Source organism: Athene noctua, chromosome 4, assembly GCF_965140245.1.
Source record: "Athene noctua chromosome 4, bAthNoc1.hap1.1, whole genome shotgun sequence".
NCBI lineage: Eukaryota > Metazoa > Chordata > Aves > Strigiformes > Strigidae > Athene > Athene noctua.
This window is the reverse complement of record NC_134040.1, coordinates 84490138-84511433: the sequence shown is the minus strand read 5'-3', so window position 1 is coordinate 84511433 and position 21296 is coordinate 84490138. Positions and strand designations below refer to the sequence as shown.

The window sequence follows — 21296 nt, the reverse complement described above, 5'->3', positions numbered from 1 at the left end:
ATTTTGCTTGCTTTTTATTTTTTTCAAGCAGATCCTTGGATTTACCCTGTGCTTTTAGACCATGTGGTATTCCTGGGTTTCAGATCATACACAAGGGTAAAGAGGAGTAAATTTTTTTCTGGTACAGAGAGTAGATATTATCTGACTAACCTATACTAAGTATTAGAAAAGTTATCTTGAGTTTTTGGAGGGAGAGGTATTTTTAAAAAAATCCTCATGTTCCGTGTATTCTTTGTAATGTTCTGCAAAACGTCAAAAGATTTACAACACTAATGCCAGACAAATTTGGATTTTATTTTTTTTAAGAAAAATTCTGGCTGTTTTGTAAATCCGTGTATCTCGGGGACAACAATCCATATTTACCTCCTAATCCCCTCCTACTGAATAGTCTTTGCTAGTTTTCTTGAAACCTTTATGCTCTGCCCTTCAAACCCAGAGTGAAAGGTATTACACGTATTTCTGTGTGTACGTGAGCGTGTACCAAGAACTTGGCTGACTGACAGTGCTGTTATCAAGTCCCGTTGTGCCCCCTCCTGTCTTAAGCAATCCTGGCATGCAACAAACCCCTCCCAAACCTTACTTGGATACTTGGACACCTAATCACTGTCAATCCAAACAACAGCCAAATGGCCTGGACACGGTCTGTCCCCCAGGGATTCAGATACTGCCTTGAAATCTTGGCTGATGGTTTTCCCATCAGTCAGGTTTCCCCATCAAGGCACTTGGGTGTAGCTCTGTGATCCTGAGACCTAGCACCTGTTTGTATCTGCTCCAGCCTTGGGTTTTGATCATATGTGTTCCCCTGTTCTGCCTCTTGTCCCAGCTTGTCCCTGCTTGTCCCTGCTGCCAAACAGCCAGCCTAATTCTGCTCCAGCCTGTTTGACACCTTCATCTTGCAGGACGGATCTCATAACCCTCAGCTGAAGACTGCCCTTTGCCAGCATTGACTGCTCAATCCTGTCTTTAGCTCGCGTTAGCTCTTCATCGGCCTAACCTGCTGTAGTATAAGGGCAGACAGAGCCTGAACTTCTATTCCTCCGTGGAAACTCACTAAAAATAATGTGACTGCAAAGAGAGCTGCAGTAAAGGCTCCTGGTGCAAGATTCGAGACTTAATACTTTTGAGACCTATTGAACTTGCTCAGTTCCATCTCTTTCAGACAAAGGGCACTGAGAAATAGATAAAAAGATCTGACACTAGTGAAAGTAAGACGCTTAATCTGACCCGAGTTTTCCTTGATAAACAGAAACAATAGCAAAAACATGTTTGCCAAAAATGCTTCTTGGGGCTTTCACAGACTTAACTGGGCTCTGAATCATGATAGTCACTACACATTTTCTTAATCCACTGCACTTAAAAGTCCCCAGGTAGGCTGTTGTTAGCAGCAAAGTGATCTGTCTGCTCTGATCTTCTGTTTCTCTGCACTCTGAAACCTTGGTATAAGGAAATGTAAGACTATGAGAAAAGCCAATGGATTCTGAAACAATCAGGTATTGAGAATGTGTTAACATCCGTTCTGTCTTCCAGTGCCTTCTGTTTAGGTCTTTTACACATTTCAAAACCTAAATTTTCATGCAAGTAGACAAAAAAGAACTGATTTAAGCTACTATCAATAGGATACTGCTGTCTCAATGAACGGGAATGTTTAGACTATATCCACAATGTGTTTTTGCAGATATTGTTTAAAAAGGCAAAGAAAGGCTCTGAAAACCTTTATTTGATTGTTTTTTAGGATTAAAGTGCAGCATGACAACTTGCCTTAAACTGACTCAGCGGCAGCCTAGAGTTGTCCACCCCCAGATCAGATCAAGTAGGGAGCTAGCTCTCAATTACAGTTTGTGCTTTGGTCCTCCATTCATTACGAGGAGGAAGCAATCTGTTACAGTCTATTCAGCACAGGATTACTTTTCCTTCCTAGCTGATCCAGATTTGCTGGCCAACAAGGCTGGCTATCCTGCTGCCACCACTCATGCTGTGCACATTAGGGATAATGTGATTAAGAGTAGAAACCTCTGTGGAGTCACTGAGAGCGCTGTGATGCTCTTCAGTGGAGCAGAAAAATGTGAGGCTATCTCCCAAAAACCTGCAACTGCCCTCCTTAAGGGACATAGTTGTTCTTACTTTGTGATAGTCTCCTATTGGGGTCTGTTAGTCCAAAACCTGTACCCTGATATATACATATACACGTGATCAAGCCCTAGATGTGCTGGCAGATTAGATGGCAGTGCTGGGGTCACGAATGAAAAGAGAGAACACAATTTGACAGCATCTTTGAAAACAGAATAACCGATTATTTTATTGGGACTACCCGCACAATTTGTACTCTAGGTAGAGAAAGTTAAAGCTGAGCATCAGCTCAGCTATGACACGGTGTGTTACGTATCTTTATAAAAAAGCCTCATCATTGTATCCTCACAATATCTGCAAAAATTTCAAAGAAAAAGTTTTAAAAGATCTGCTATTTAATGCTTTTAAAGCTTTTAAGTACATGTACTTCTAAAAAATATATATTATTTAAATACACTAAAAGAGCACAAACCACAGGTTGTCCCTCTTTTTGAGGTAAAAGTGAGCCTTTCTTTAGGATTAGTGGATTTTATCATTAAGAGCAAGGAACTGATAAATAGTGGTGAAAATGGCTAGGAATATGCAAGAAAAACATGTTTTCTAATAATGTATTCAATGATTTGTGCCAATATTCCTCAAACCATATTCAAACAACTGTCAGACTAGCTGAACACCTAAGTCTTCAGTAAAAAATAGTAAATTATTTGATTAAAAATGTCAGGATTAATTCTACAATGTTTTTAGCAAATGACATTAGTCCACCTGTCTTGTAAAGCAAGAGGACCAGAGCTTCTTCCATATCTTCTGGGAACAAAAGCTGGCTAATTCTGTAAATGTTTGTACAAATTTGGTTGTACGCCTTTGGGTCTAAACTGCATATTAATTTATGAATATTGTCGTTCCTCTTGTAGGAAAGGCTTGATACACTGTTAAAAAAGCTAAATAATTGATTCAATTAAAAATATGAGGCAAGAGCTTTAAGGCAAACATCAATTCTTGTGTGTTAATGTCAGCGTTTGTGTGTGTATCACACACATACATAGGAACTCCTAGGATCTACTGATCCACTTTGCTTACAGATACATCAAAGTAGGTACAGATACTCTGTTGATAGTACAGAATGGATATGATCTGTTTATTTGTTGATGCCAAATAATTAGCAACCTGCCATTTTGGAAACATTAATATCAAGAAGAATAACTCTCCCTAACGTTCTGTGAGCTTATTAACATAGCTCCTTACAGTATTTACGTGACCCTCTTAAGGTTCAAACTACCATCTTGCATGATGGAGAGGCAGCACATATTTTTGTCAGCATTTCCTACTGGCAGTCTTCCTACAGGACCCTGGAGAGACATTCGACAAGAGCAGAAGTGTGCAAGTGAGGAGAGACTGAGGGAAGAGGAGGAGTGTTTCTTTTGCTGTTTTCTACCCACCTTTGCTGAGGAAAGTTCAGATGAGTAGTGGGATACAGAGGAACCAGATGGGTGTAAGGTAGTGTAAACCGTGAAGAGAAATGCTGATTTTCTGGTAGCCCACTGTGGTCTGCAAGAGCCAAAGGGACTTGCAGGTTGACCTGGATCCTGTTTTTCATTCCTCCTTCTCTCAGCAAAAGCGTGAAACCTTTAGAACAGAACTTCGAGTCTGTCTTTTACTCTTTATTTTCTGCTATAAGTTATGCCTCATATAAAGGCGATAGAATGCAGAGTGTTTCTCTTTCAATGAGCTAGATAGCTAAAGATGTGAGTTAAATCAAGGGTCTAGCTTTTTTCTATCAGCCAAAAACAATCCAAGCCAAAGGAGCTGATGACAAATATGTGAGAAATCAAACATATTTGATGATAAGGAAATAATGCCAGAAACCTTGCATTGACTGGGTTCATCCTTATTCATGAACAGAGATGAGTCACAATCAGGCACTCGTTTGAACTTAGTTCAGCTTTTTCATTCTGTTGCCCACCTCTATTTCTGTCATATGGAATAATGATTTTCTAGCAGAAAACAAGGAGGCAAGTTGGAATTCAGTTTTTGTCTAGTAGGCCATTTTGAGAGGTTTTTTTGTGTTTTTTTTTTGTTGTTTTGTTTTTTTTTGTTGTTGTTGTTTAAAGATGCATATGCTCAGCAAAGAAAACTTCAGCTCCAATAGTTGAAGTTCCTCTAAGTAGCTGAAAACAGCATTTTAATGAAAAAGCATTGACCAATTTTCATGGGAAGGACTGGTGACAACGCTGCAATTGCCCATTCATGCAAAAACATGGTGGAAGAAAGAGTCATTGAACGTATCAGCAGCACTCTCAGTGTTGAGTGAGGTGCTTCAAATAAGCCATCTGTTCTATACTTTGAAAAAATAATGCTATGATTGAAACACTTGCAAACCCACCCATCTTTTATGGTTGGCCTTACTCAATAAGGCAATACTGCTCTCTCCAGAATGGCTCATCCTGGCCAGCAGAGTCTGATTCAGATCCTTCACCTTTCTTTTAATGAATTAATATAGTGAGCTTTTCCCAAGTCACTGTTAGTATATATATTTTCATAGTTAGGCTGTGACAGATGTGGTACTAGAAAGACAATAGAATCCCAGAATCCGTATATCTATAAATATCTGCCAAACCTATGTTTTCTACAGATAGGTCCTGTATGAAAAAATACATTAAAATTAGCACCTCTGAAAGATCTGATGTAAATTAACTTTTACAATGAAAGTCAGTTTTCCTCCCCTGGTTTAACAGATAATGCAAATAAGAAATTTGTTTTCTGAGTGAAAGACTTGGTGGAACAGAGGCCAGGAACTGAAAGGACAAGTTTTGGATGGTACTTATGGCAGCAGAACAGTTTTGAAAATCTGGTCTTCAGAGCTGAAGGACTACCAAAAGCTGGAGACCTCAATCTGTTGCTTGGGCTCACTACTAAATAGGGGTTGCAGAATCACACTGCCTCTTGAGTTCCCTCAGTGTGAAAACATCTACTCTCCCTTTTTCCTCTCTAAAAGGACATTGGATGGTTACTGAGCTTCGGCAGAAGCATGTCTCGCTCTTTGTGTCACCATTTTAGGTGATCTCTAGTCAGTCACACCTGGGTAGAATGGAAAAACTCAGGGCTGGGATTCAATTTGAGTCCTCTATAAATGTGTTGGGGTTTTTTTTTTAAGAAACAATCAAATTACTCCTGTCTGCTCCAGGCATATTTACCTAATTTTTTCTTATTGTGTAAGAGAACTGGCCAATTTTTCTGTCAAAAGCTAAAAAATAGTATCAGATGAAGCGATGTTATCCTTTTTAGATTCCAACATAACTGATTTTCAGTGATGTGCTCCTAAAATTGCATGGCTATTGGTAATTAACGCTATTGCAAGCATAATTTCAAACCACCTAGCAAAACTCTTGGGGGTTGCTTTTTATGACACCTCACTTCGATCTTACAACAGAAAACTCTGGAACCGATTATTTTTCTTGCTTGATTCATCACAGTTCATGGTCATACATCAATCAGAAAAAAAACCCCACCACTTGTTTAATAGCATGAAGATACACAGCCGATGGGGATTTTCATGGGTAAGCATGTAAAGCGTTTTATTTCATAAAGGACAGTGCTAGCTGGAAATAAGATTTACAGGAAGGAAAGGGGAAGAGCGAGCTATAGTGCTGCAAATAAACAGTGCATTTTCAAATACAGCTTGAATCATAAAATAAAGAAGGTGAGGAGATTTCACTTTCTAAGACAGGAAAACAATCTGACCTTTACGAAAGATATTCACACTACATATTGCTCAGGCCCTTTGATGCTTTCTTGATAAAATCAAAAGCTGTTTAGAGCAAATTAGAGTTAGCTTGATCTTGAAGCAATTGAAAAGATGAGAACAGTTTGCAGCAGTGATAAAACAGACTTTGCTCTCCCAAGCAAGGCCACAGTTGTTTGAACTACGGTCTTTATTCTTTCCTCTGTTTCTTCTGACCCAGTATTATTTCTTCTCAGTCTTACATTTTTGCATTACAGTTTAACAGAAAAGCTTCGCTGAATGGAACAGGGCTTGTTTGGGACTACAGCTTTGTATGTCTTTCTAAAGGGATTTGTAGGCAATCTTTATGAGTGCTGCTATATTTTTAGTAGTCCTCTCACTTGCCTATTAAATACAGGGCTGAACAATAGTAATTACTGCACAAATACCAAGGTCCCAAAGTAGCACCATTCACTTCAGTGAAGAGCTGCTGTGAAAGAACATTTGAAAAATAACCCATGGTGACAAGAGACGGGGAGGAAGGGAAAGAAACTGCAGTTCAGAGGGCTTTTTCTGAGGGAGCATAATTCATTCACGTGTACACAAGATCGTTTTGCCCGTTGTTTGCATTTTCACGACAATAAAATAGGCCCATGGAAGTGCCTTGTGGGCAGAAAGTGAGTTCTTTTAATGGAAAGGTTTATATGGCTGAAGTTAAGGAAAGCTGTGAAATAGGGTGTCGCTGGGAGGCTGCAAATGAGCTGCATCAGCTGTACAAGGGGTAGAAGGGAGAAAATTAACTGTGGGATCAGATTTAGAGAGTAGAAGGGGGCAACAAAAGACCTGCAAGGTGTAGCAGGAGAGCTGTCAAGGATTGCCAGTGAAGGCACAATAACTCTTCTGAACTGGAAATTTTAGGGCCATCTTCCATCAACGTCCCTGTGCCAGCACAGTGACAGTGAGGGGCCCCCGAGGTGTGTGCTGGATTAACTTCTGTTTTGTTTGCAAATCCAGTATTGCTGTGGTGAAGGGTTGTACTGCCATAATGGTTTCGCTATTTGCCAGCACTAATTGTAGACTGCAGTGGAAAACTCCATTTTTTCAGGTTGTGTTTCTGCCCTTTCAAGAGTGTTGCAGACTAAGAACTGTTGATTTTATTAAGCTTTTCCCTTTTTTAGAAATTAAACTTTTCTTGAGAAAGTGTCACTTTTTTAAGGATTATTTTGCTTTTGCCAAAAAATAAATTTTTCGTATCACTTTAGGGTTTTCTGCGTTCGTGGAGCTCTTTTTCCTTTAGGTTAAAAAAGAAATTAGTGAAGGAAGTAAGAGAAAAAGGTGTGTGTTTGCTTTTGTCCCAAAATCTTAAGTAAGAATACAGAAGATAGGACATTCAACACTGTTTTCACTCATTCTAATATTTCACATTTTGTCTTTCTTTCATGCATTATGTACTCCAGATCTCAAACAAACTTTTGTGTACATGCTGATACATGTTAATACTGTTTTGAGACGGGTCCGCTGCTTGATTCAGAAGACCATGTCATCGCTGAACTCTGGCGTTAGGGGAAAACAAACAAACAAGAAAAAGGGTCGGTGGCTTTGCTCACATTTCCTTTTAAACAGGATAGCTTTGTAGATCTGCCCCAGCCCATGTTTAACCAGTAAAAAATCATCACAACCCCCCCAACAAACTAAACAACTCTAAAAACCTCCAGCCTTGTCAGAAAGGCTGTCTGCAAATGCTGTATGGGAACCCTGTTTATAACTAGATTTCTGCCATTCAGGTTGAAGACTCCATTCTCTTCCCTGCTGAGGTGTGGGTGTGCTAACCAAGCAGCTGAACTGGGTGAATGATACTCTGCTATTACAGGCTCTTGGAGGAGATTTCAAGGTTTCTAATGCACAAAAATAAAGCTGATGAGACCATCATGACATAAACACTTAATGTTCTTCTTAACGCAAGCAGGAAATGAGACCAAATTTCAGATGCATTGCTTGAATTTCTGTGGTTTTCTAAGTGCCCTTCGAATGTGTTGCATGTAAACAAAGCTATCCTCTGGGTTGGATAACCAGACTAATCCATGCGTTCTTGATCCTCCAAAGCCATTGCTCTACTTGCCAATATCAAATTCAATTCTAAAGCCTCAGAAAAGTTTAAGGATTTCAATGCATTTTCTGCGTTTTTTGACCAAAATGTAAAATGCACTCTGACTTGTTTATGCCTAAAAACCCCAAACAGCTTTAATTGAGGATAAACGTATGATAACTCTAGTATGGGCCTGCTCAGCTGCAGCATGTACAAGCTTTACCACAGAAGGTTTTATCAGAGTTTGTGCTGATCAGAGAGCACCATAACAGAAAGTTGAGTTTACAGAAAGCATGTTTATTTATTTCAAGTATTTTGTGCAGGTAGATGTTTTTCAACACGAGCTGGCAAAAACACTACATAAAATGTGCAACAATGCAACTACCTTTTCTAAACAAAACAAGGTTGTTCTGTTTGCTCGTCAAGTCAGCTTTAGCAGTTCTTAGAAATGTCATTTATTAAATGTCAAGCTAATTACTTGTAATATCAACCCTGAAAAGCAAACCTTTGTGGGTGCACTCTCAGAAGCCTTATACTTCTCTGTTCACAGTCTGTCTGGAACATTTCTAGTAAACAAATTGTCATTTTCCCAAAGATACTAAACTATTTGCTAAATATGCTTTTTTTTTTTTTCTTTTTAGAATATAGAAGGAAGTTTCATAATACTTTAATGAAAGGAAATGCAGAATATATTTTTATTTTAAGTAACCAGGTTTTTAAAACGTGGCTGTGATACACAAAAAATGAATTCTAGAAAATATCTCATGTTTGGCAGGGACCAGTTCCACTTCTGTGGGATAGCGGGGATTAGTTTTGTTCTTGCTGCTGAACCTGACACCAAAAGTACAATTAGTGATGATTCAATAGCTATTTCTATACCATGAATCATTGCATCTTACATTGGCCACTTGGCACTGGAAGTGTGCTACCAGCAGGAACTGCACTATTAGAAAGAGTAACAGGCCTCCTTTTGTTGAGAAAAAAGAGAATAGTAGAAAGAAAACAAGTTCAGAGTCACAAGTGCTTTGTCTGCAACGACCTGTAAATCAGTAACAATGAAACTTGTAAATCAGTAGAAATAAAATCAATGTACTGAGGATTTCTATAGTGTTTAGATTACAAAACCATAATTCTTGCATTTGAAAACTCGGTAAGAAGTAGCCTAAGGATATAAATCTGCAAGAGAAAATAAAGATGAACGCTGTCATGATGTGTTAGTTAAAACTGGTTTACATAGGTAAATATAAAGAAAATTGCAGCAGTCCAAAGGAGGTAGCATATCGTGAAAGTTGAGAGTAGAAGTGACAGGGGTTGAAGCTTGGAGAGGAAAGAGCTTGGGAATAAAAACAGTAATTTTTGCACTGGTAGTGCTGTACCTACATGTGGGCACAGGTATCTCCCATCCTGGAAAGTTTGCATTCTGCACGCCGACAAAGGCAAATTAAATGAATGCATTCACAAAATAGACCAAAACTGAAGCTAAAAGGACTGACTTTAGTAATGTTTTGGCATGCCAAAATGAGCACTGGATATTTTAGGAAAACCCATCAGGTTTTAGTTGTTCTGTTGATTCATATGGGAGTTAAGGCCTTAGATTTGCTCAAAATTCCATTCGACAGGTAGCTAAGTTTTTGTATCATTTTCAAGTTTGCCCACAAAAAAATCACATGTCAAGGCAAAAAGTTAATCAGCATATATTTTGAGATGAAGTTCTGAAAACAAGAATAGTTTGTAACAGAGGAATTTATTAGCATGAAATTGTGTCTTTAAAAATTACAAGTTTCTAATGAGATCTTGAATGCTTTTATATCTTACATTACCAGAGAATTGGAAAGACATCATAACGTTATGTTTAGTCTGGAATATTTAAATACTCTCTTGCTGCACTGAAGTTGTGCTTTTAATTCTTATATATGTATATAATCTCTTACTATACATATGCATAAATATACATAAAGCATTTGCATACATTTCTATAAAGTTGCATAAAAGTATTCTATTACAGCCTCAGCTACTGGAGACATACAGAAAATACTTATTTCTTGTTATGCAACTTTATTTAAAATAAATATAATGGAAGTTGCAATGTAGCAGGGGGTGCAATCTCCTGTTTTGGTGTTCAGATGAGCCACAGTCTTATTTATGCTATCCAGGCAGTGTAAAAGATGTCAGAGTTGGATATAAACTTCAACCTCATGCGTTCTGTGACTGCTTTATATTTCTAGATCCTGGAATCTAGATTTTCCCCGTTCACTGTTTTAAAGCAGTCATAGACTGACTTTAGAGATAAATTGAAATGGTCTGAATTAATTCTCTAACACGAAATCATTAAACTAGCCCCCCCCCCCCCCCTTTAAATTATATATATAAACTGTGAACTCCTAATTCTATATTCTAGCTAATAATTGCTTGTAAGTACTGTAGATTTAAAATGAGTGTCTTATTTAAAAAGGCATTAGCTAGCTGTGGATTTTCATCAACTTCCTCCTCTTCCCTCCACCAGCTCATTTTTGGAGTGAAATGGTAACTGGGAAAAAGAGTGCTTTTATGAGAAGCTTGGTTTAAACTCTGGCTTTTCTCACCTATTTAGTGGATCACATAGATAAACCTTTCACAGGATTCCTGCAACAGCCTTTGACTTTAAAAAGTGTCCATGAAGGTTAAAAGTACTCCTGCATGACCTTACAGAAATGTTCTCTGTGGAAAAGGGCTAAATAAAAATGCCTGACATCAAAATGAAGCACAATAAGAATTCAGAAGAGAAGTTTATTTGGGACCTGATAAAGTTCAATAAGTATCGGAGAATTTGGGAAGGTGTACAGAATATTAATCTGATTTTTTTTTTTTTTAAACTGAATTTTGACTCACTGGTCCCTGGAATTGCAGAGGGATGTAAACTCATTGGTTTTCCCTCACCAATCCTTCTTTGATATTGCTGATATTTATTAAGTTCTCAGGTTCCAAAGGAAATGGTGTTGTGCATAACGGAAAAGCAAATTACCAAGCTGTGGGAAGAAACGATTGAAGCAGAGAGCCCCAACGTTTTGTCACCTCTGAACGTCTCTGCATTAAGATGTTTGACTGTGATCAGTACGTGACTTCTTTATCTTTCATACCTAGGTATCTCAGACATTTTTCAGATATAATTTCTCTTCACGGTGGAGGGATGAATGCAAATAGAGACAATAGACAACACTCTGCACTGTTTCCTAAATGATTGAGGTCTTTAGAAGTGACTCAAATCACAACTTTGCAGTGGATTCACTGAGTCAAGTGTTTACAGACCGCGTTAGAAGCTGTAAAATCCATCCCACAAAACAGAAACGTGCTTAACCAAATAAATAAAAGGTGCAAAAGAAAGGGATGTGTCTTTAAATCCTCTTCTTGCATATAGAGGCTTAACATCACTGAGCTGCATGTTCCCTAATGCTATGCTGTGCCTGCTCTATCAAATATAGAGCAGCATTTGCTGTGGGTTTTTTTTAACATATTATAGTCTGCGAGGTCATCCAGTCCAGAGTAACTTAGGAAACTCATCTCTGCTCGTAGCAGTCATGAGACTACCATCCATGTTGGTTTGGGGTAGAAGGCTAAGCTCTCATGTTCTATTAAATGTGTTGTGACCAGTAAAATAAAAGAAAGCACATTATGTTGTAAAGGGCTAATATGGCAAATGCAGGAAGAATAATAAAATTTCTTCATAAATTACTGATGGCAGCCTCATCTGGAATATAGTGTGCAGTCCTGGTCACAGCATTCCAAAAAGCACAGAGCAGAAACAGAATGGTCCTTTTACAGTCTGAGCCCTTGACAATATTTACCTGGAAAAAATCTTCAGAAAAGTGGACTGTACTAAAAAAAAAAGGGCATTTAAACACGTACATATGCCTCAGGAATGCTAAATAGTAAAGAAAAGATGCATCAGAGAATTCCATCTTCATGTACTCCCTTGTTCCTAACAGAAAAACAAAGGGATGTTTAAAAGAGAAAATAAACCCCCGTACTTTTCACAAAACTGCAATTACTTTTTGCAATTATTTATGTAAAAATGTCAAGAATAGTTGGAGTCATTATTAATTATAACACTAAAATGTGCTAGTGACATTAAACATCATGACTGAAGACCACGCAATCCAGAGAGGGAAAGGAGCTCTGTTGATTTGAGATTCCTCTCTGTGGTTTGCAATTAAAATTTTCTCAGAAGTGTTTAGTGTTTGCTATTTTTGGAGAATGAGTCCTGGACAAGAAGGACTGCTGACCTCTTTCAGTAAGGCAGCTTCTATTGTTGTGGATATAATAGGCAAAACTGGCACAATTAAGATTTTCTTTTCATTAGCCAAATTTGGTGCCATTTTTCTGAAATGGTCACATCTACTGCAAGAGCTATCAAACTCCTTTGATCTCCCCGGTGTTGCAGTACACTCACTGAAGTCAAGGTTATATTTTCTTTTCAAAATCTAGAGCAGAACATTATTTCTCCCCTCGGCATCAAAACTACTGTGTTATGGGTTAAGCATGTTACCATTTAAAATTCGTGTTATTATATAGAGAGCAAAACAATCACTGCTATCTGATGGAATAACTGCTTGCAGTCATTCGTTTGTACAAAAGCATTGGATGATCTAATTGTTTTTGAGAACTTTATAGTTAAGTCCTTTATCTTACAATGTAAGCTGGCAATTCATGATTTTAAGTAATGCATGCATTTTCATTAAATGAGATGGTATAGGAGCCAGGAATTCAATGCAGTTGAAGTTGCTAGGGAAGGTTTTTCTTAGAAAATATTGTATTTTATCATTCCGAGTACTTTGAAGCTAGAGTATATTATCACATTAGAGCAAGAGCTAGGTTGTGACTTGGCACAAGGCACTCATACTGACGGTGGCAGAGCTGCAGTTCTGTAAGAAATCAGGCTGGCCCTTTAAAATACCTTCCAGAGCAGCCTTGTTCCCAGTTCGAGCCCTGATCTGAAAAGAGGTGTACTAGTTAGGTAATTTTCAGGAGATGAAAGAACAGTAAGTCTTACAACCAACATGCTTTAAGAGAATAACAGGAAACTATGCTAATTCGATCCATGGTAAGGTGGATGGAGGAATGTAGAGCTGTTTTTATGCCATTCTGTGAAGGATATCTGGATAAAAATTAGGCTTTCTCTTTTGAAAATACTTCTGGTATTGCATTAAAAGCTCTGCAATGAGATGCAGACTTAGAGGTTTTACTAGTTCTGTTGTCAGTGATCTAGACCATAGGCTTGAGAATATTTGAAGTGATTTATGGAAACTCCTGGCTGACTCGGTAGGAAGCAGATGTCAGGTCCACTTCCAGGAACTGAAACTACTAATTCAATAACTTGAGTACAAATAAATAATGTGAAGTGGTTTGGATAAATGACACGTTTTTCAAAAACACACCGTTCTTCCCAACAGGCAAAGTATACCAGGACTGGAGAGGTATACTGAAGGAGTACAGCCAAGAGAGGCCAAAAAGCATGAAGGGCAAGGAGGTATGTAAAAGGGCAGAGCATTGATCAGGAAGGGTCGGCTCTTGGGTTTACTGATGAACTTTGCTTTCTACATTAGTGATCTACAATACAAACAATGCTATTATCAAAACAGGGGAATAAAGTTAATAGTTGGAGCAGTAGCCAAGATTTGGGGTCCAGAAAATTCTCAGTATTATGGATACTATGAGTCTATTACTAAGGACAAAGCAATGCTTCAGTATTGGTGCACTACCATGAGTAGAACTTCCATGAGTGTAAGTCTGTTGCATATGAACATGCATATGACATGTTCCACAGAGACCACCATCATACAAAGAATGGATCCCTGTTTCAAACCAAACCCTATATCTGGATTGCTGGAGTACACAGACTTTTAAACATTGATAGTCACCGTGTGTTAGATAATGTCAAAACTGAAATAACTTTATCTACATATATATACCCTTTCTTTATGGAGACGGACAGGGAGACTGATATTTGATTTCCAGTATATGAATCTTCATGGCTATCTCATTGTTTCACCAACTTGATTTTTACAACACGCTAACGTAAGCTATTTTTTTCCAATGGGCTAATAAATCTGAAATTGTTTGACCTAGCCTCATGTAATGTAAGGCAGACACTGGGTAATTTAAATTACCATACCTTTATAGTAATTTTAGCAAATATTTTATGAAAAATACTGAACACTGCAAAGATTAGATTCTCAAATTCATGTAGTTAAAACGAGCTAAAGCTCAGGAAGCAGTAGAAACATTTAACAAAACTTTACACATTTTATACACAAGATTTAGAAACTATATGGTTTTGAGGTACAAAGATTAAATCTTAAAAGTAATTTAAGGTAGTAAGCAGCTGTTGAAGGTAACTTCCCTACTTAAAGTTTTCCGTTTGACCTTAGAAATGAATAGGTCATACTATTTAATAAAATAATTTTAAACATATTTTAACCTGGTGGAAAACACTTGTGAAGACTGAAAGGCTTGCAAGAAACAAAAGTGGAAGTTTTTGTTTTTCTTTAAATATTTCTTCTGTTCTTAAGAAGGAGTGTCTATATTAATAAAGCAGAATAAAAAAAAAAAAAAAAAAAGAAGAGAGAAAGTTTGATAGCTTAAATTGAGTTGGACAGGATTCTGGAGAGTGACAGCTGAAATTCTAGCACCTCTTCAATTGAGAGATGTTATCCCTAAAAGCATCTTATAATGATAGTTACTTTTAAATGAGTCATCCTCAGATAGACAGAGTCAGATAATTGTTCTCCATATTCTCTGGAAAACACTATGAACCTAGGCTTTGTATAAACAAGAACTTTTCTTTCTGTACTGTAATTCAGTTCTCTTTGTAAATTGTCCTGACAGTCAGTTAATCCACAGAGAGCGACTTTGGACTGATAAGGGTATTTTTCACCTAATGAATCCAGGACCTTGGTGTAGGCACTGTGCCATTTAGATATTTGTTAAGCATTAGTTTTCACCTAGTTAATTTTTGGGGTTTTTTGGTCCCACTACTTCCATGGAAAAACAGCTCGTCTCCTTGGGTGGTCAGAAACCTTCAGTTTTCATCCTAAATTTAGGCAAGTCCAGCTTGTACTTACTCTTTATTTTGTCAACACTGCCATTTGGTTTAATAACTCTTCTCCCTCCTTGACTTTTTACACCCACTCCTGCCTGAATCAATTGTGTCCACTATCAGCTTTTGCCTCTCTGGGCTGAAAAAGGTGAAACTACTTCTTTTTTCCTCTCATATGAGACACTCTTCATTGCCCTAATTGTCCTAACGGCCATTTCTCTGCACTTTAGCCAGTCAGAATTCACCTTCCTGGAATGTCAAGTGACCACAGCGATACAGATTATAAGAATTTGCAGAGTAGCATTAAGCTTTTCCTCATCTGATATTTCTAGGATCAAATTTACTTCTACTCAGCTATGGCTAATTGTCGTGCTGAAAACTGATGAGACATCCAGGTCTTCCTCCTCCACCATTATCTCTAAGTAAAAAACTTGTATAGAATTTCTTCTCATTAATCAATTTATCAACTTGCACTTTTACTGTTCACTATGTTTCTGTAACTCCAGTCTACAATATCATCTAGTTGTTCTTTTCCTATATGACACTTTGATCTTCCAGGTTTTTTAGTGCTGTATTCCAACTGCGTGTCACTTCACTAGTACTCCCTTATTCTGTGCTGAACACTAATAGAAGTATTATTATCTTCACTAGTGACACAGATTTTGGGGGAAATCCACCAGTAATGTCCTGCTAACCCGTATTTTCTTGCTTAGATCAGTGCACCACTGGCTCTCCTTTACTCAGCTCCTTACCCAACTTACAAAAAATGACAAACCACAGCTAGGAACTAAAATGGAGTTAGAACTGGTCTAATGTAAGAAATTGCCTGGCTAAAATTAATTTTTTATTGTATTTGAAAAAAAATAGGCTCGAAAAGGTAAATAACTGTGCACCTATGCATACTAAACAACTCGTGGTTGTATTTTGAGATTTACTTGTTCTCCATCTTAAACTTTGTATTTTACAAGTGGCCTCAGAAATAATCTGCAAAGTGGTGATTCAGTATTGTTGTTTCTGGTTTGAAAACTGCACTAGAAAGTGTGAATGTCTAAAGATCTCTTGGAGGACATTCATCAGTAAAGACCCTGAGTCTAAAATTTAGTTTACAGTATGGAATAGACTTACTGAAGATAAGATTGTTTTGGTAATATTTCATTAAATGTTTTGTTAAACAGCACTGATCAGTCAAAACGATTCAAGATTAGAGGGACAGGGCTGGTGGCCGTGTGTCTCCAGAGATAGTTCAGTGACACTATTGTATTCCTAAGTCTGTTGTCAATATTAATGGTGTGCCCAAAGATGTCATCTTTAGTCTTGTTGCAGAAGAGATAAGTTTAGACTGACAGTGACTAAAAGCAAGATGTAACATTCAACCTTAAGAGTATTCTCACAATTGGAACGTCCTAGGAATTTATGTTATCATTTAAGCCGCAATAAAGGTGCTAACTGAAGAATCCTGGAGATGTATGAAATGACGGTGAAGTAACCCTTGCTTAGCTGATGATGTGCAGACATCTCTGAGGAAGCCTTCCCAAGGGAGAGTGCCAAGCCCTCAGACTACACTCACATTTAAAAAACAGTATGGAAAAAAAATTGAAAAAAGAGAAATAAAACCCAAATGGGATGTCCTTGTCCAGCTTTAGATCAAGAATAACGTTCAGAAGAAATAGTTTTGCTGAATGCAGTAAGTTTTCAGCTTTGACAGGATGGAAGAATCTTGGGGAATCTAGATAAAACAGGTTACCTCTTGCCTACAGAGGCATCTGATCATTAAGTCTAAATTAAAATTGCATTTTATATTTATTTGTAGCGTGCTTTTTCTAATCTTTCATCAAAATGCCTGACTTTATCTTTCATTAAGTAAAGAGCTTCCTGATTATTAAATTTGCTTGGTGTTAAGGATGAGATAAGCATGGAATGCTACTTTCACGGAAGGAGTGAAAGGAAGGACTGTGTCATGAGCATACATTGCTGAGGAACTATGTCCTGGGGTGAGTTTACAGAATTTAGAGAGTATCTCCTGCTGCACTGCAAACACTTGCATTAGGAACAGGGGCTGACTTTACTGTGTAGTGCTTGTTGAAAAGTGCTTTTTCCAGTAAGGATAAGCCAGCATTTCCTCTACAAGGAGCAAAGGACTGAAAAAATATATGCTGACTTTAGGTAAATCCTGAAGCTCTACAGCTGAAATGTTTCCCCCCCCCAAATGAGTTTCAATGACATTTTTGTCAAGGAGAATTTCTCAGGCCTGGAATATCTGCTGTGGGGAGGAAAGGAGAAAACCAGAAATTCTAACCTTCTCATGAAACCAAGCATGCAGAGGGGGTTTTGGGTAGGCTGTGAAAAAGTGAAGTTGAAATCACTTTGCTGATTCTTTCAGGGCATTTTATTCAATATGAGTTTCCAGCATCCCAAGTAAATGCCTTAGCCACTGTGTAGAATCTCTTGATTTTGTTCTGAACTTCAGAATCTTGAGATGCCACGTGAAGTTATAAGTGAGACATTATCCAAAGAGAAGACAGTACTAGCTTTGTATAGGTAAACATAGCTAAGCTGCCTTCTTGAAAGAGGTTTTGATGACAGGCCTGTATTGCCAATGCAGGTACGTTGTGTTCACCGCTGAATCTGGGGCACGTCCTTTCAATTATCTTCAACATCAATTCAGCTTTCTATTTGCAACACCTATGTTCTTGGTAGGTAAATTACCATGTAAACTTATGTCCTTGCTTCATGGCATTTTTATTTGATTAAAGCCAACTACAACGTCTAAGCTCCCGAGAAAAGCTAACCTGGATTAAAGTGCAAACAAGAGGTGGGGAAGAAGAAGTAGTAAACACGTCATGCACAAAGACGTCTTTGTTACTGAATGTTTCACGTGATAGAAAATCACCTTGCAGAGTAAATCCATGTCTGATTGCATTCTCTTTAAGAGAAAAGGCAACAGGGATCACGGTAGCTCATGAATCTGGATAGAACGGTGAGTGTGCTCAGAAAGTGCCTGTAGCTTTGCTTACATACACTAGGGGTATTGTTTCAGAATGGCTTCCATGTATTCTCTGAAAAATTAACAGAAACAAAAAAAGTGAGCGTGGTTCATTAAACTTTAAAATATGCCTAATAAAATCTTTCCCCAAAAGACACGTGAGGAAGAACAGGTTGTAGACAAGGTGTTACATTACCAGAATGCCGTTATTTTGAATTATTGTTTTATTTTCTTTGGGATGAGACAGGATATAGCTGTGGTGTTTTAAGAGCTGAGATAGCTTGGTTTGCTTGCAATTTGCACTTTAGTAGGGTTTTGCACTTGACCTAAAATAGGAGACAGTTATTTAAATCGAAAGCTCTTTCAAATCTAGCTGTGAATTGCCCATTTCTGCATTATGATTCAAGGCTGATAAAGAGTTCTACTGTTTATCATGCAAAGTGGTTCCATGGTTCAAATTCGCCAGTTTAGACAGAATACCATAATAATCTGAATTGAACAAAATATGAAACATCCTTTTCCACTCTATCATCTCTGATTCACAATAGAATGATCAGCTTCTATTCTTCCCATTGATGAATGGTGCCAGTTACAATGTTCCAGCATGCAACTGCAGGTGTTTTTCCTGTGCTACCTTGCAGGCTTGGCAGAAACTCTTTGTAGATGGTCCAAAACAACCTCTTTAATGCACTTTACATTCATTCTTAAGATTAACCTTTACCACACTGTCTGTTCTGTAAGTAATAACCGTTAAGCTCCTGATGTACTGTGACAACCCTGTATCATGCCTCTCGTGTTTTCTTGTGTTGCTTCACTGTTTTCTTGTGTTACTTCATCTGTCTGTATTCCTCTGTTGTCTCTTGATTTTTACTGCGATTGTGAATTATCTGAGAGAGTAATTGTTCTATACTTACTGTATTTAAGAAGTGTCCAGCATTATGGGAGCAAGACTAATGTCTTGAGTTTCTGGGGCATAGTACCGCTAACTATAATAGCTGGACTGATTTTTTTTCTCTGGCTGCAGCCGAGTCACCTCTTCCAGTCTTTCATATGACGCTGAATCCAGTTTCTTCTGGGCTGCAGTGAACTGTAGTCTTATTACAAAAGTTTGTCTGTTTGTTTGTTTTTAAACTTTGGGACAGAAGTCACGAGTCATCAGAGTCCTGCATTTCAGCTTCTCCACAATTTCAGAAATGCTGGAAAAATTACTATCAAAAATTGCTAGAAATTTTTAACTGGTATTTTGAGAGGGTTTTTTTGTTCTTCTTGTAGATTAAGGTAATTGTTGTATCCATATATATCCCGTCCTTGTAAGAAAATCTAAGGTGTTCACAAACACATCTTGGGCCCTGTACAAAAGAGGAAGCAGACTAGCAGAGCAAGAATGGAATAAATTCATTTGCTATCCCCAATTCTGGAGTAGCTTTCCATGCTGACATTATTCTTAAATAAAAGTTACTTTTATTCCAGAATAATTATTCTGCTCACAAAGCAGTACCGGCTCTGAGACAAAGCTGAGACTTCTAACACTTTGTAAGTTTATCTCTGAATTCCTGCTGTGCAGATGGCACAGTGGGCTGGGGAGCAGCAGGACTGGGAAGCAATAGAGGAGTTGGCAGGTTGGTGAAGAAGATAACAGGTGGCTTGTGAAGTGGAAGCAAGGTCTTTATTGCAGGCCACCCTTGTCTCAGGCAGAATAAAACTTTGAATTCAAAGGAGGGAGGAAGCCTTACATGAAAGCGCATGCAACCTACTGGACCACATACTGGAGACTGGAAAAGTAGTTTGGGAAATAAAGGAAAAGAATTGTGAACTTTTGGATGGCCTTAGGTAAAAATTGGAAATCTAGAGGGAGGAATGGCTGTTTGAAGGGTCGCTACACACTGAGATGGTGGACCAGCACAAACAGAAGGCTGTGGAAGAAAAATACCGTATGAGGTCTTCAGATGAGATAGTTTCGGTGTGGATGGATTTTTTTATTTTGGTTTTTGGGGTTTTTTTAAACTTTTTTTTTTCTCTCAGCAACCTTATCAGAATACAGATTGCTGTAACAGCCAATTAAATTCCTTTTGCAAGTGGGAGGCAGAAGACTGAACTCAATTGGCAAGTGGCTTATCATAGTGTGAAGTGGGAACAGCTCATTCAGAATCAAACACATGCTTCACTGCACTGTTTTATATGGCAGATTCTGAGAAGATAAAGCCATTTGACTCCTTTGTTATAGCAGTGTATCAAATAGCCTGGAGAGTGCAAATTGTAAAGAACCTTTGTGTGTATTTCTTACCTCCCACTTCCCAGGGATTGATGATACGATTTTCCTTGTTGTTGAAAGGGAACACACTTCAAGCTCCGTCATCAACTTACTTTAAGAAAGTAAGGTAAAATATACACCTTACTTAAGAAAGAATACTTAATACTTAAGAAAGTAAGGTGAAAAAATAGTTTTCTCTCAGCTGTATTAAGCCTTATGTGTAGCAGTCTACTGATTGAAGGTTTATCTTCTCAAAATGTTCATTTTTGAAATGAACATTCTAGATTCGGGGGAAACAACTCCAGGACTCAGATCCCTAGATCAAAACCAGAAGCAAAGACCAAAATACAGCAAGCTAGTATAAAAGCCAACCAAACTGGACATGACTACCTAACAGTGACACAGAACTTAATAAATAAATAACCAAAGAACTATTGCACCTATAAAATGAGGTACTAAATAACACTATTCCTGATCATGTGCAGGCATTTTATCTCTCCCACCAGATAACAGTTAATTACACTGGTGGCTGATGAGCTCAAAATATACAAGGGTGTACAGATCCAGGTCTTCTATTTGCAATAGCAATTGCTTGAAGAGCCTTAGCAGCCTCCTAAGAAGGCTATTTTTCTCTAACAGTTGGATAACTCATACCTCACTGCTTGAAATCTGCAATACGAGTCAGTGCACTGACTTGCAGCCTTTAAAACCTGCATTCTTTGATTAAAAAATGATAATCAGTGTCTAGCATTCAGGCTCTGTGGGTAGACTTGCTAAATAGAATGCTTGAAACAGTGGTTTAGTTGTACTTAATGCATTGCCAACATTAATCTAGCATGTACCACATCTGATTTTTCAAACAAAACCATGTTTTGTTATTCGTTCATCAAAACATTCTGGTAATTGGAAAAGTAATGAAAACGTTTGGTGGAAGGAATCACTCTATGCACATACACCTGAATTTGGCATTTTCACACAGGCAGAAACTTGGAATCATTGTGGTTAGTTGTCTGAAATTGCTAACCAGAGGGAGTATAAAACACAGTAGGAGGCTGGATATGGAAAGGCAAAGAGCAGAAAACGTCACCATGTCTGTGTTCCTCAAGGCAGGCAGCAGAG

The 21296-nt window shown here is 38.0% G+C and overlaps 1 protein-coding gene across 1 annotated transcript in view; it reads left to right on the top strand.

Annotated features, from left to right (window-relative positions):
* Window positions 1–21296, top strand: part of IQCM (IQ motif containing M) — a 179679-nt gene that overhangs the window by 104486 nt on the left and 53897 nt on the right. The window contains 4 exon segments of the mRNA XM_074905949.1: window positions 29–96; window positions 13298–13374; window positions 19199–19204; window positions 19491–19545. Of these exon segments, the coding sequence (XP_074762050.1) occupies window positions 29–96; window positions 13298–13374; window positions 19199–19204; window positions 19491–19545 (206 nt within the window).